The 12,863-nt window shown below is 43.9% G+C and overlaps 3 protein-coding genes across 4 annotated transcripts; 2 read left to right on the top strand and 1 right to left on the bottom strand.

The window, feature by feature from the left end:
- Positions 1–66: 66 nt before the first annotated feature.
- ccdc152 (coiled-coil domain containing 152) lies at positions 67–5,009 on the top strand. Its single transcript, XM_010742773.3, has 9 exons — positions 67–114; positions 231–302; positions 580–685; positions 1,014–1,082; positions 1,909–1,973; positions 2,919–3,054; positions 3,322–3,449; positions 3,588–3,692; positions 4,477–5,009. The coding sequence occupies exons 2-9, from the start codon at positions 240–242 to the stop codon at positions 4,603–4,605; spliced, it is 801 nt and encodes a 266-aa protein (XP_010741075.1). The 5' UTR covers positions 67–114; positions 231–239; the 3' UTR covers positions 4,606–5,009.
- An 87-nt stretch (positions 5,010–5,096) lies between these two features.
- nim1kb (NIM1 serine/threonine protein kinase) lies at positions 5,097–8,344 on the top strand. 2 transcript variants are annotated; one of them, XM_010742793.3, is made up of 4 exons: positions 5,097–6,058; positions 6,590–6,878; positions 6,998–7,266; positions 7,377–8,344. In XM_010742793.3, the coding sequence occupies exons 1-4, from the start codon at positions 5,897–5,899 to the stop codon at positions 8,130–8,132; spliced, it is 1,476 nt and encodes a 491-aa protein (XP_010741095.2). In that variant the 5' UTR covers positions 5,097–5,896; the 3' UTR covers positions 8,133–8,344. The 2 variants fall into 2 exon arrangements, with proteins under 2 accessions (XP_010741095.2, XP_027134419.1); XM_027278618.1 differs by having other exon boundaries at positions 5,965–6,179.
- Positions 8,345–10,431: 2,087 nt separating this feature from the next.
- On the bottom strand, positions 10,432–11,781 carry LOC113745747 (growth arrest and DNA damage-inducible protein GADD45 gamma-like). The gene is made up of 3 exons (XM_027278638.1): positions 11,571–11,781; positions 11,256–11,463; positions 10,432–11,142 (listed from the first exon to the last, which is right to left on the bottom strand). The coding sequence occupies exons 1-3, from the start codon at positions 11,711–11,713 to the stop codon at positions 11,029–11,031; spliced, it is 465 nt and encodes a 154-aa protein (XP_027134439.1). The 5' UTR covers positions 11,714–11,781; the 3' UTR covers positions 10,432–11,028.
- Between the last annotated feature and the right edge of the window lie 1,082 nt (positions 11,782–12,863).

The raw sequence follows: 12,863 nt of genomic DNA, 5'->3' as shown, positions 1-12,863 counted from the left end.
ATGATAGACTTATTCATTATTATTATTTATTGTAGTAAATGTAATTAAATATTTGCAACCTCTGTGCACGAGACACTGTACGGCACGAGCGCAGGCGTTTACCAGCTCGTGCAGGTGTGACGTAGCTAGCGTTAGCATAACATCGCAGCTAGCAGCTAAAGATGTAGCTTCATTAATACAATATTATCTTTTTTTAAATCATTTTTTCACGGTGCTTTGCTCTTCCTCAGACGATTAAAATGATAAAGTTAAACTGTGTTAACCTCGACACGTTTATGGAGAGGTTTACCCAACTAGAACAGGTAAGCTAACATTAGCCGTGGCTAATTATTTAATCTAAATTTGATTTGTTCTTCAGTGTTTACTGAAGTTAGACGAAGGAGTGAAATGTATGATGAGTTAGAGTAACACAGCTCATCACACGGATAAAGACAGGGATGGTTGGGGGCGGTAGCTAGCTAGTCATAATCTGACCATTTTTAATAAATTAGTTAATGCGTCACTTGCATTTGTTTGATAATGTCCTGTACATTCAAAGTGGTCTGAATACATCCACGTGTCTTTGCTATGATCAAACAGACAGTGTCAGAGGTTAATGGTAAAAACAGCATGTTGGAGATGAAGCTGGAGGATGCTGACAGACTCGTTAAGTTTCATCAGAGCAAAGAGGAAAGTCTGACTGAAGGTGAGTTTCTCTCTCATTTGAAAACTGGAGCTTTCATTTGACTGCAGTGATTTCAAACGTCCTTGTGGCGCTTTGATTTGTTGTTTGTCTCCCCCTGCTGGTGATTTGGCCGAATGACAGCCGTCCTGATCAGCTGTCTCCAGTTTTCAATTCAGAAAATGAAATCTTAGATATATTAAGAATGTAATCTAATTTCTAATTTATTATTTCAGTGGTTGTATAAAAATAAAGTCCTTTGTTGAATAGTTTTATGCTGAAAACTGTTTGTGTAGATTGTTCTGAAAACCAATAAAACAACGTGTTCGTTCTGTTGATCGTCATGTTGCAGAGAGAGACTGCCTTTTTGTCACCGTGAACAAACTACAGCAGACTCTGCAGGAGCAGTTCAACCTCAGAGGTAACTCTAATAATCCACTGGACACTTGTTTTTAAATGATATAACACAATCTAAATATGATCTATGCAAATTTGTGTTTGGTAAATGATTTCTTTGTTGTAACAACGCTTCTTGGCAATAAATCTGAAAGTCTGTTTATTTCCCTTTAAGTGGTGCCACATTTGTGAGGAACATGCATTTGTGGAGTTAGCAGCAGAGCTGAGTTTGCCAATGCCAAACAGCTGTTTTTTTGTTTTTTTTTACTGTTGCTATTGACTGCTACACTGGTCAGCTCCAAGAATCGCCACGTTTGACAGATCTGGATAGGGCCCGACTTCAAGCTGGTGTTCTGCAAAACCCAAGTTGCAGCATTGCTTGGAGTGAGCCCTAGTACCATCTGCAAACTGAAGGCCATATAACAGGGATGTGAGAGACAGTGGGTGTCCCAGAAAGACGGCACCCCAAGGAGACTGTTTCCTCATCCTGTCAGCACTTAGGCAGTGTTCTACAAATCTGCAGGATGATATGGCTGACGGCTGGCTGCTTTCCATTGGTATAAGATTTATTTAAGAAGCATTGTTACAGCAAAGAAATAATGTACCAAACAGAAATGTCCTGACTTTTTGTGCATAGTTTATTTAAAATACTCAAGAATGTAGGGTGAAGAACAAACAGTTTCACAGCTGTAGATTTAATAGCATTGTTGTTTTTTCTGTCTGATACCATCTAGAATTATACTTAATATACTTATAAATAGCACAGATGTCATAGAAATTTACATATAGTAAAATAAACAATGAAGTTCTTTGTAAGGATTTTCATGTCTGACATGATGTTCATGTTGTAGTGGAGAATGAGAGACTGAAGAACAACATGGCTGACCTCAAACAACAGAATGAGACAATAGCAGAGGTAAGAAGTAAGGCAGAATTTAGAATTGAATACGTCTGTGAATCAAGAGGTTTGATTCAAAAACTGCTGTGTACACAAGCTAATGTTCTCTGTGTGTCGTGATATGAACATTACTGATATACAGAGACATTTATTTATCTACTGTAGGCTGCACACGAGGTTCCAGTTCCAGTTTCAGTTTAGTTTGCTCATCATTATCTCTGCAAACATCCTACTACTGTTCTGATGCATTCCAGACGAGAGAGGCTTTAAGACTATCAAAATGTTGATGAGTTCAGTTGGGGTGCCTTCAGTTATGCACGCAACCTTTGTGGACAGGACGAGAACAACAAACGTGGATTCACAACGTGAAATATTTTTAATACCTTCATGTTTGCAGTAGCAATCATTGGCCAAGGAGGAAATCAAATTATTTTCATACTGTTCAAGTGATCAACAATAGAGCTGAAGCAGCCAAGGACAGTGCTCCTCAGACAGGAAAATCATTTTTTGTGATAATAATTCTTCCATCTGAAAGCCTTCGTCTTCTTTGTCATTGAATTATTTATTTTTGTGAATTGTATATAGAGGGTCATCTTAGACTCAGGTCATAATTTTAAAGGGTAGTGCTGTACAGAAGTCGTGTATGTCTCCAATTCTGAGGACAGATGGCATCGTAATATAAGACTACTATAAATGTGTGCTTTGTTCTGTCTGTTTGAAGGCCTGTAACTCCAGCAGCTACTGAGTTACACTTCATTTTGACCTCGTAATGATTCTCTCCATTCTTACCAATAATTGGGGCCATTGGAGGAAACCGTTACGCTTGTTCCTGCCTTTCAAAACCTAAAAGCTAAGTAGCAATTACAAATGTTTGTAATTTCCACTGTAGCGTCACTGATGTGGTGTGTGTGTGTGTGTGTGCTTGTTTGTGTGTGTGTGTGTCTGTGTGTGTGTTGTGATCAGGACGGCAAAGCTGAGGTTCACCAGCTGGTCAGTGAAATGAGAAGTGAAGCAGAGAGACACAAGAGGGAGCTAGAGACTGTGAGGCAGCAGTGCAGGAGAGAGGTGGAGGACGCTCACAGGCAGAGTTTCACACAGTGTAAGACCTCGAAAATCAGTCCCTACTCTTAAATAGTGACTTGATGTTATAAGATAGAAAAAACATTATGCATGTATACAAATAACATCCTTATTGCCCTAAAGAACAAAAAGACAGTAGATACAGTATGTCATGAGATGTATGCACTTGTGTTTGCAACATGGACAAAAGTGTGAAACATCATCAAAGTGACAGACTTTGTATCAGAGGAAAACAGACATGTCAAAGATGAATCTGTATTTGGCTGTTGGTTTTATTTCCTAACAGTGGGAGCTAAAGATGCGGAAGTAAAGAAGCTGCTGGAGGAAAAGAATCTAGAACTGGAGGAGATGAAGAAGAGACTGAGGGGCCAGGAGAGAGAGAGGCAGAGTGAGATCCTCAAGTTACAGATGGAGGTGAATCCAAAGCTACACGTCACCTCCAACAGTGTTTCTGGAGTGTAGACAGTCTGCAGGGTTCGACTAGTGAAGAATTCCAGTCAGACAGTGCTTCTCTTTTAGCCTGTCTGTGTTTTGCTCTGTATGTTTTGGCAGTTTGGTGCGAAGTTAGCCAGAGTTCAGAGTACAGCTCAGTGGAGCCAACAGCAGCAGCAACAACAGCACAGCTCCAACCTTCTTCCACAGAGTGTCTTCAAGAGGGTGAGCAGCCCACACGGTCCATTCACATCAGTCACTCTGTGTCTTTGACTTGCAAACGTCAGCTGAGAGCAGAGAAAACCCAGATCTGACCCAGTGTCTCATCCTGTTAGTCCTCTCTTTCTAAGTAAGACCACATTACTTCCCAGCATGCAGGAAAAGGAAGTGACCTCAATGGGCTTAATGTTAACTTTACATTACTTTTAAGAATTTGACCACTGCAGTGTTTTCTGACTATACAGACATGAGATTGAGCTAGCAGCACACAGAACTCCAGTTTATTCAGTCAGTTACTTCCTGTCTCTTCTCATGAAACTAAAGGACAGAGCAAAGATTTTATGCATACACTCACTTCTTTGCATCTGCATTATTCCCAATATATACGGTGACACTGCCTCTACATTTCCCTTTGCACTCCGTCTGAACACAGATGTGTGTGTTTGGTTGATTATTGGTTTATTTATCACACAAAATGTTGAACATTCTGAAATGTGACAAGTCGCTTCTCTCTTTTATATCATGTGAATTGAATAGAAATTTGAAGACCTTGGGATCTGGGTGCATTTTTCATCATTTCATGACATTTCAGACACTAAATGATTCATGATGATCATTGTACAAACCATAAACGTTCCAGCCATAGTTGGAATTTAATGAGTGATCACTGAATAGACTATAATTTACCTGCTGCAGCCATTCACAAGATTCAGCTGTGCTGTTCTGTGTTGCATGTCTCTTGTTCGCGTGCGTATTAACTCATTAATTCTTGTACGTCATGCCTCCTCAGAAGCTCCAGTTCCTCCAGGAGGAGAAGAACAAGGAGATTTCATCTCTGCGTCAGAGAATCAAAGATCTGGAAGAGAAGCAGCACACCTGCAGCGACAACGACAGCCGTCTGAAGAGGAGAAAATTCTAGTTTATTTAGAGGCCAACAAGCTGTTGACCCGTCAGCTCTGCAGGGGCACAAAGTCCGACTGCCCGGGAGGCAGAAGTGACTAAAATGTTTAGAAAGTTCCAGATTTATAGTTCAGTTTCACTTCAAACAAAACCCGATTTGTTAGAGCTGTTGAGTTACAGATTATATTAGGCCATTTAAACATCTTGTGCACTGTCATGACTAGATTTGCAGTTTCACCACGTTGCTTTCAGGTGACCAGTGTGCAGAGAGCACATGTAAACATATTCCTGTCTAAGGCTTTAATCCAATCAGACGCCTGCATGGGAGTGAGGTAGGGAAGTGTGGGTGTACTTTGGAGTGAATCAAAAAGCTGGACGACCATATATCCTTTCATTCAAAGAAAAAATAAATAACTGAAGTAATTACACCTTTTTTGTTTGACTTCAAAGTGTCCTACTATCTTAACATTTTGGAGAGGTTGCTGTAATTTTGCATCATTCATGTTTAGGAAAGCAAAACTCTACAAAGATCAGCTTTTCTCAGCACCCTAAAACATTTATGTCTGCGTGAATAATTCATGAAGAATCAAGTTTCTTATATTGATCAAGTTTTACCAGGAAAGTGAGAATATTCATGGTAATGAGCAGTTCCACACTGAAATCCGTGATTGATTATGCACCATTTGCGATATGTTTGACTTGATTTTTATGTTGGGAGGTCTGCTAATATCTGTGATCAACTAAAAGTTGTTGTATTGATCAGGTTATAATACCTGAACTACACTTGCATGACATAAAACAGTAGATTTATAGAGATAGGGTCTCCCTGTGTCCCTCCACTGCTCCTCACAGGGACAACACACCTGAATGAAGACACTCTGCCCGCTCAAGTGTTGACCTCATGCCTTCTAATCTCTTTATCTGTGCTGCTCAGCTAGCGTCTAAATGTGACAGAGAGCTAATCTCTATGGGAACATTGAGTAAAAGCGTTGCATAACCATTCATCTTCACAAAAGCCAGGAGATCAACCTTAGTTTGGTCACACAGCCACGGAGTTCTCCACTCCACTCAACCTGCACACCAAAGCATCCTGCTCATGTGCTGCAGGTTGAAACACATGTGCACACACGTCGTCCGTTGCAGCCTTCTGACCTTATTTCTGCTTCCCTGGACTGATATTTGTCATTTGAAGGGATTGGGACAGACCTAAATTAAAACAGGATTAGAGGTCATGACACCACCTTAATCCTCAGTGAAGAGGAGAGAGGGTGAAGGTAGGGATAGGTGAGCACGGTTTGTACACCTGACTGATGTCTCAGACACATGCCCCCCCTCCTTCCTGTCGTGTGTTCTTGGTCATCAGTGTACAGTATTCTGTTAGAGAGGGCAGAGAAGGAGGCTATGACGGCACTGTTCTGCTCTCCAGGACGTTCCGCACTGATTTTGGCACAAGCTGTGTCAGACCTCGGCGTGTAAGTGAAGAAAATTCATTTTCTGGTTCATACTGGGCCAAAAGAACAACATGTTTTGTATCGCTGCTTGAAATGGATTCTACAGCTTTTTGTTGATGCTGAGCAGCATTTTGAAATCTTGGTAAGACATCTTATTTTCTATGTTCTCTCTATAATCTAGATCTCTCTCACTGCATCTATTTAAAGCATACAAGTTTGTTTCTAGTCTAAAGTTACAGGAATACGTGTACAATATGATGGTTAGAGTGAAGATAAGTGTAGAGATTTTACGTGTAGGGAATATTTAAGGCAATATCGTGGAAGTTTAGGTGTTGTGGGTAATGTGGAAACGTGATTCCTTCCTCATTAAGACTTGGGCTCATTCTGCAGCTGCTTCAGACAGTGCCTAATGCATCTGATCGCATGTGTTAAGCCTTTTTGCGTACTTTTAAAATCATTCTTACCTGAGTATTCACAGTTAATCTGTCCAAACCACAAGCTGGCAGAGACTTAATGTCATTTTCATGCATTTGAAGACGATCTTATCTTCAGTCTGCTGCAGAAATGCCCGGAGGCCACTGCCAGGTGCGGAGCCCCAAGCCCCGTCACAGTATCTACAGCCTGACAGACAGCTCTGATGTTGGCCCAGAGGAAGAGGAGGTCGACGACGTCATGCCCCGCCTCACCCCCCTGGAGAAGCTCACCACCGACATGTGCAAGGACGAAACTACCATCAAGGAGCTGATCATAGGCCGCAGGGTGGGCTTCTACAAGGTCCGCGGGGAGATTGGCTGCGGGACCTTCTCCAGGGTCAAACTGGCTTTCCATGCTCTGACTAAAGGTAGGTCGACATGCTGTCTGACTGTGGAAGGAAAGTTAGCAGAGCACCCCCTACTGTCAGTCTGTGCCTGTGTTCTTGTGCCCAGACCTGACCCCATTCATCTTTTCATCTCCTCATAGACAAAGTGGCTCTGAAGATCCTGGATAAGACCAGGTTGGACTCTCAGGCCCAGCGTCTGCTCTCCAAGGAGATCCACAGCATGGAGCTCCTCCAGCACCCCAATGTGGTCCAACTGTACGAAGTGGTGGAGACGCCGAGTCGCCTCTACCTGGTGTTGGAGTATGCAGGAGGAGGAGATCTCCACAACCGCATCTGCAGCGAAGGAAAACTATCTGACAGCGCCAGCAAGATCACCTTCGCTCAGGTCCTTTCTGCCATCAAATATATGGTGAGTGACATAGAAACATTGTTTTTGCCATCATCCAGTCAAGTCTAGCACAAAAAATCTGTTATCTCAGTTTAGTTTGATTAATTAAGCACTTATGTTTTGGTGCGCAGCACAACATGAACGTCATCCACCGGGACCTGAAGGCGGAGAACGTTCTGTTCACCTGCAGCGGCTGCCTAAAGGTGGCAGACTTTGGATTCAGCACGCAGGTTTCAAACCGCAGTGACGCTCTCGACACCTTCTGTGGCTCGCCGCCCTACGCCGCCCCAGAGCTCTTCAAAGACGAGTCCTACCTTGGTCCCCCAGTGGACGTGTGGGCCATGGGGGTCCTGCTTTTCTTCATGGTGACCGGCACTATGCCATTCCGCGCTGACACCATGGGGAAGCTGCGGCGCAGCATCATCGAGGGCGCCTTCACTGTCCCTCCGTGGGTACCTGGCCCCTGCCAGAGACTCATCAAGGGCATCTTGAAGCCGGTTCCCACTGAGCGTTACGCCCTTGACCAGATGCTGGGCTGTGATTGGCTCTTACCCGTAGAATTTCCCTGGTTGATGTTACCTTCTGAACCAGAGAGTCCTGTGGGGAGCCTGCTGGACTCGGAGGGCCTGGATGAGGAGGAAGAGGAGGAGGTCAGGAGCTCACTGGAGGAGCTAGGCTTCACCACGGAGCACCTACGGAACAATCAGCTCAAAGATAGCCGCAGCCCCATCACCGGTGTTCATCGAATCCTGCTGCACCGAGCCCGGAAGAGGAGGGGCTGTGACAGCCTCCCTGTGGTCCGAGGTATGGTCAGGGACCCCAAGAGGGAAGGGCTCCGGGCCTACAGGGGCCTCAGACACTCCTCCAAATTGTGTGTGGTTTCATAACAGACTGGTAGAGAGTTATTCTACAGACTTCTTTTATACAAACACAAACATAGTAGTGGTAGTGTTTTTTTATTTATTTATGTTTTACATTCTTTATTGGAAAGTCATTTTCCACAGTTTGTAGATTTTGATACATTTGTTTTATTTTGTTTCGGGATAGCCTGAGGTGAATGTAAAAGTGCCTGAAGACATGAAACAAAAATAAAGGTGGTGAAAGTGTCTGCATCAATTAAAGAGTCATTTCCTTCTCAGATGATTTCATTTGAAAGCTATCTAAAGCAGGGGTGCTGCAGTGCTTAGCACTATCGCAAGAAGGTTCCTGGTTTGAACCTCAGCTGGGGCCTTTCTGTGAGGGGTTTGCACATTCTCCCCGTGTCTGTGTGGGTTCTCTCCAGGTACTCCGTTTCCTCCCACAGTCCAAAGACATGCACTTAACAGGTTAATTGGTGACTCTAAACTGCCCCTAGATGTGAATGTGAGTGTGAATGGTTGTTTGTCTCTATGAGCCCTGTGATAAGCTGGTGACTGACCCCAGGCGGTACCCCACATCTCGCCCAAATTCAGCTGGGATAGGCTCCAGCCCCACCGTGACCCTGATTAGGATAAGCTGTTACAGACAATGGATGGATTTCTAGAAGTCTGGAGGTGTGGAGGTTATATATATATAAATTGTATATATTATATATATCTTCTTCTCCTTTCGGCTTTTCCCTTCAGGGGTCGCCACAGCGAATCAGAAACACTGATTCTGATGTGGAGTGATGGCCAAACATGTAGGGAACAGTTAGGGGCTCTGTACCTTGCTCAGAGGCACCTTGGCAGTACCCAGGAGGTGAACTGGCAGCTCTCCAGCTACTAGTCCACACTTCATACTTTGGTCCTGGACTTGAAGTACGCCAAGTCCCTGCTGTACAACAGAACAGGAGCATGTTGTGTAACTTCTTGCTCCTCCTGTGATTATCAGATTAGATATCGCAGTCTGAGGACCAAGACTGTGACATTTGAAAACAGCTTGTACCCCACTGCCGACTACTAAAATCAAACTAATCCCACTAATTCTCAAATCAGACTTATCAGACGTATTTATTTATTTATCTTTATATTAAATTTATTCTGTGGTGTTTTTAGAGTGTAATCTTGAATTTATAAAATAGTTAAACATGCTGTTTCAAAGTTTTAAAATACCTAGTTTACAATGAAACCAGACATCTTCATGTCCATAAACTGACCAAATAAAACTTTGATGCAAAGTTTATTTATGCAGCTGATTTGGTTCTTGGATTGCTCAGAGTGTTCAGAGGAGGTTTAATATCAACACTGAAACACGTCTGTCTCTTTAAAGAAAGCCCTGTGCGTCACGCAGATGTCATTGTGGAGGTAGAGCAGGTGGCTGCTGCTGCACCCAAACAGAGCTGATCTCGTGTCTTTGTGACCTGTTTACCAAAGTTTCACTAAGGGCGTGCGAGTAAACAATAGTCTCGCCAGCAGCAGCTGGCAGGACACCAGATGATACTCAGGACTCCTTTCTCCGTCTCCACAACCGGCCCAAACCGGCCAGACCAAACCCGGCTGCCCCCCTCTGGCACTGGAAAACTCACTAACCCCTTAGCTCCTCCCAAGCCCTGCCCCTGCCCGACCCCCACCTGCAGGAAGCGGCAGATGGCGCGGCGTGGCTGTGGAGACATCTGCAGGCCAGACAATAGACGCTCTGTGCGGACCGCTGGAGCTGACAGGCCCGGAGCTCCGCTATTGTGCGCTGCGCCATACACATGCAGATGAGTCCTGCTGGAGGAGGGACCGCAGAGAGCAGATGACAGGCCTTAGCGCCTTCCATGCAAATCTGCTGAGTTTTAAACTTTTGTTGGGTTTCAAGACCACCCCCCTTCCCCTCCCTCCTCTCTGACCCCTCCTCCTCCACCCAAACACACACAATACACACACACACACACACAACCATAAAAGCAGCTTAGTAAGAGAAAGTGAAAACACACCAAGGTCAGAAATGTATTTTTCTTTTTTGAGTTTTATTAAAATTTTCCACTTACAATTTCTCATATGAAACTGTGAGGATCATATAAATTATTTAGTTTCCAACACTGTTGCAACATTATCACAACATCAAGTCAAATATTTTCAGCTTTGTAACATTTGTCTTCAGTATATAATGAAATGTTTATAAGATATTCTTACAAATTCTCATAGTTTTTAACATTAAATTAATTTAGTCATTTTCTAAAGTGAAACCTTTAGAGAAAAGACATTTTATCAATTTTTTTTTCTGTTTAAGGATATTTTTTTCTCTCTCATTGTTAAACATCTAAAGTGAAACCTTTAGACAATATTTTTTTTCCAATATTTTTTTTTAAGAATATTTTTTTGTCATCGTTAAATTTCTAAAGTGAAACCTTTAGAGAATTAAGACAATTCTGGAAAGTGGGAAACATTTTCGCTGACTGCAACTGTTGTCATGTTGCTCAGCAAAGAGGACATCTTTAAAAAGTCTCTTTTTAAGAACGCCTCTTCCTCAGCACCGCTTCTTCTCCTGCTGCGCGTGCTTCAAGATGCGACATTTGCTCTGTGGAACCACAGGACGCAGAACTCGCTTCTCCTTCCTCTCCAAACCTCATCCGCACAAAGAATGAGGGTCGATGTGTCGCTCTTGTGGCATACCTGACCTCATTCACATAAAGAATGAGAGTCATCTTGGCATGGACGGGACAAGAGGCGACGGTGTCACGGGCGGCCCCTCGGGCCGGCGCCGTGCTGCCTGGACGTGAATCCTCCTCAGGAGTATCCAGGGATGAGCAGAAACAGTGTCATCCTGTTCATCAGGATGAGTATTTCCAGATTAAGAAGCTTTACAGCATCTGAGCAAAGAGAGGAGCCGAGTCCCAGATCAACGCCCGGGGAGGCTGATCTCGGGAACCCAGTCGTTCAGACGACGGCTCTCCTCACAGAACAGGTGCAGCTTCTCCAGAGCTGGGTCCTCCCAAGACCCCTCAGCTGGGTTCTGTATAAACAGGGAGAGGAAAGAGGCTTTAGTCACATGGTTCTCTCAGAAAGCATCACATACAAACTTCTCCAATGAATGATTTGATCTCGTTATAGCAGAGCTCTACATACCGTGATCAGGACGCAGTGGGTATCTTCAAGCTGCTCTGCCTTGTCGCCAACAATCTCAGCCAGACGCTGCATGTCGCTCACTCTGACGATGCTGATGTCGTTGTCAAAGCAGAAGGACTGGATGAGGGTGAAGTGGATCTGCAGAGCGATGTCACACTCAAACTCCTCATCCATAGCCAGGACGCAGAAAGACACACTGTCCGGGTCACTGTGGAGACAAAATAAAGAAACCATAAGATTCCATCCAAAAAGTATCGATGTGATTGATGAAAATGTAGGCAGCTGTAAATGTTCAGCAGAGAGTCTCATACTTACAGGTTCATAACTTTTGCGCACTCGTAGACACCCACGGTGAGGGAGTCGTTTTCTTTAGCCGACACCAGGACCTCCTCCAGGGCTTGGCCGGTGCACTGAGCACGCTCGGTGGGTTTCTGGATCAGAACTTCCTCAAGAGTCATGATGAAGATGAAGATATTCCGCAAAGGGAGAGCTTTCGAGAGTTTAAGTCGAGTCGGGAGAGTAAATCCGAAAGGGAGCAGAGTGCTTTCAAATCTGCAGCCTCCCCTTTTTATACTCTGCAGCTCGTGCGGAGCAGTGAAAAGGCTGCGCCCTGATTGGCTGAAGCTGAATGGTGTATTGGTATGATAATGCTATTGTCACACTCCGGCTCGTGGCAGATTGATGGGGGTCATCGAGCCATGCACCACCTCCCCCTTCTGCGCGCAGCAGCCTGGCCTGAAACTAAAAATAGCTTCATTAAAAAAAGAAGTTTGATAACTCTGCAGCACTTTTGTGCAAATTAAAGAAAACACAGCATGTGATTGGAACTGCAGAGATGCACGCTGGACATCGATTGTACATCCATGCATTCATAAGAACGCTTAAACATGCACAGAAGCTTCATATCGTCCTTTTTGGAAACACAACAAATATTTTCAGGCAACGTTTGGCTCCATATGTCACATTTTATACTTTAAAACCATTAAATATAAACTCCACTGAAAGAAAACTCATCAAACCCTCAAAACTGTTCTTGCATTTGAGATTTTATGTGATTATTTCAGCAGCAAACATGGAGAAAGTGTGAGTCGACCCTCCCCCCTCTCGTGCTCTCCCCAAATAGCAGAGAGAAAGGGCAGGTGGATGATGCCATCTGTGGACTAGAGGCTGACCATAAAACGCTCTCATTGTGCTCGCAGAAGCCCTCTATTATCACGGACCCGCATACAAATGCAAATGACCAGCGCGTGCCAGAACGCTGTGCTGTGCGTGCTGCGCAATCTGCACTGCTGGCCCATGCGAACCACGTGGCCATCAGCTGTCCAGAAAATCCTTGCTCGGTTTTTATTTATTTACTCTGGGGAGTTCAGGGGGGCACACGACCCGAATTCTATAGGAAAACCTGTGAAGTTTATTGCACTTTTTTGTTTGGTATTTGGTGCGTAGATGCACCACATATCTGCGATTTCATTACGCCTTATTTCTAACAACCTTCTGTTCATTTTTGATCACTTTTACGCACAACAAAACTTTTACGCAGAGCTCTATTTAATCTATTTCTTCCATGCAACTCGTGCATATTTGGTTATATGTATCTGTTATGTAGAT

The sequence above is a fragment of the Larimichthys crocea genome, chromosome IV, assembly GCF_000972845.2.
Source record: "Larimichthys crocea isolate SSNF chromosome IV, L_crocea_2.0, whole genome shotgun sequence".
NCBI classification, from domain to species: Eukaryota; Metazoa; Chordata; class Actinopteri; family Sciaenidae; genus Larimichthys; species Larimichthys crocea.
The sequence above is the reverse complement of the archived record's forward strand: the minus strand, read 5'-3'. Positions and strand labels throughout refer to the sequence as shown.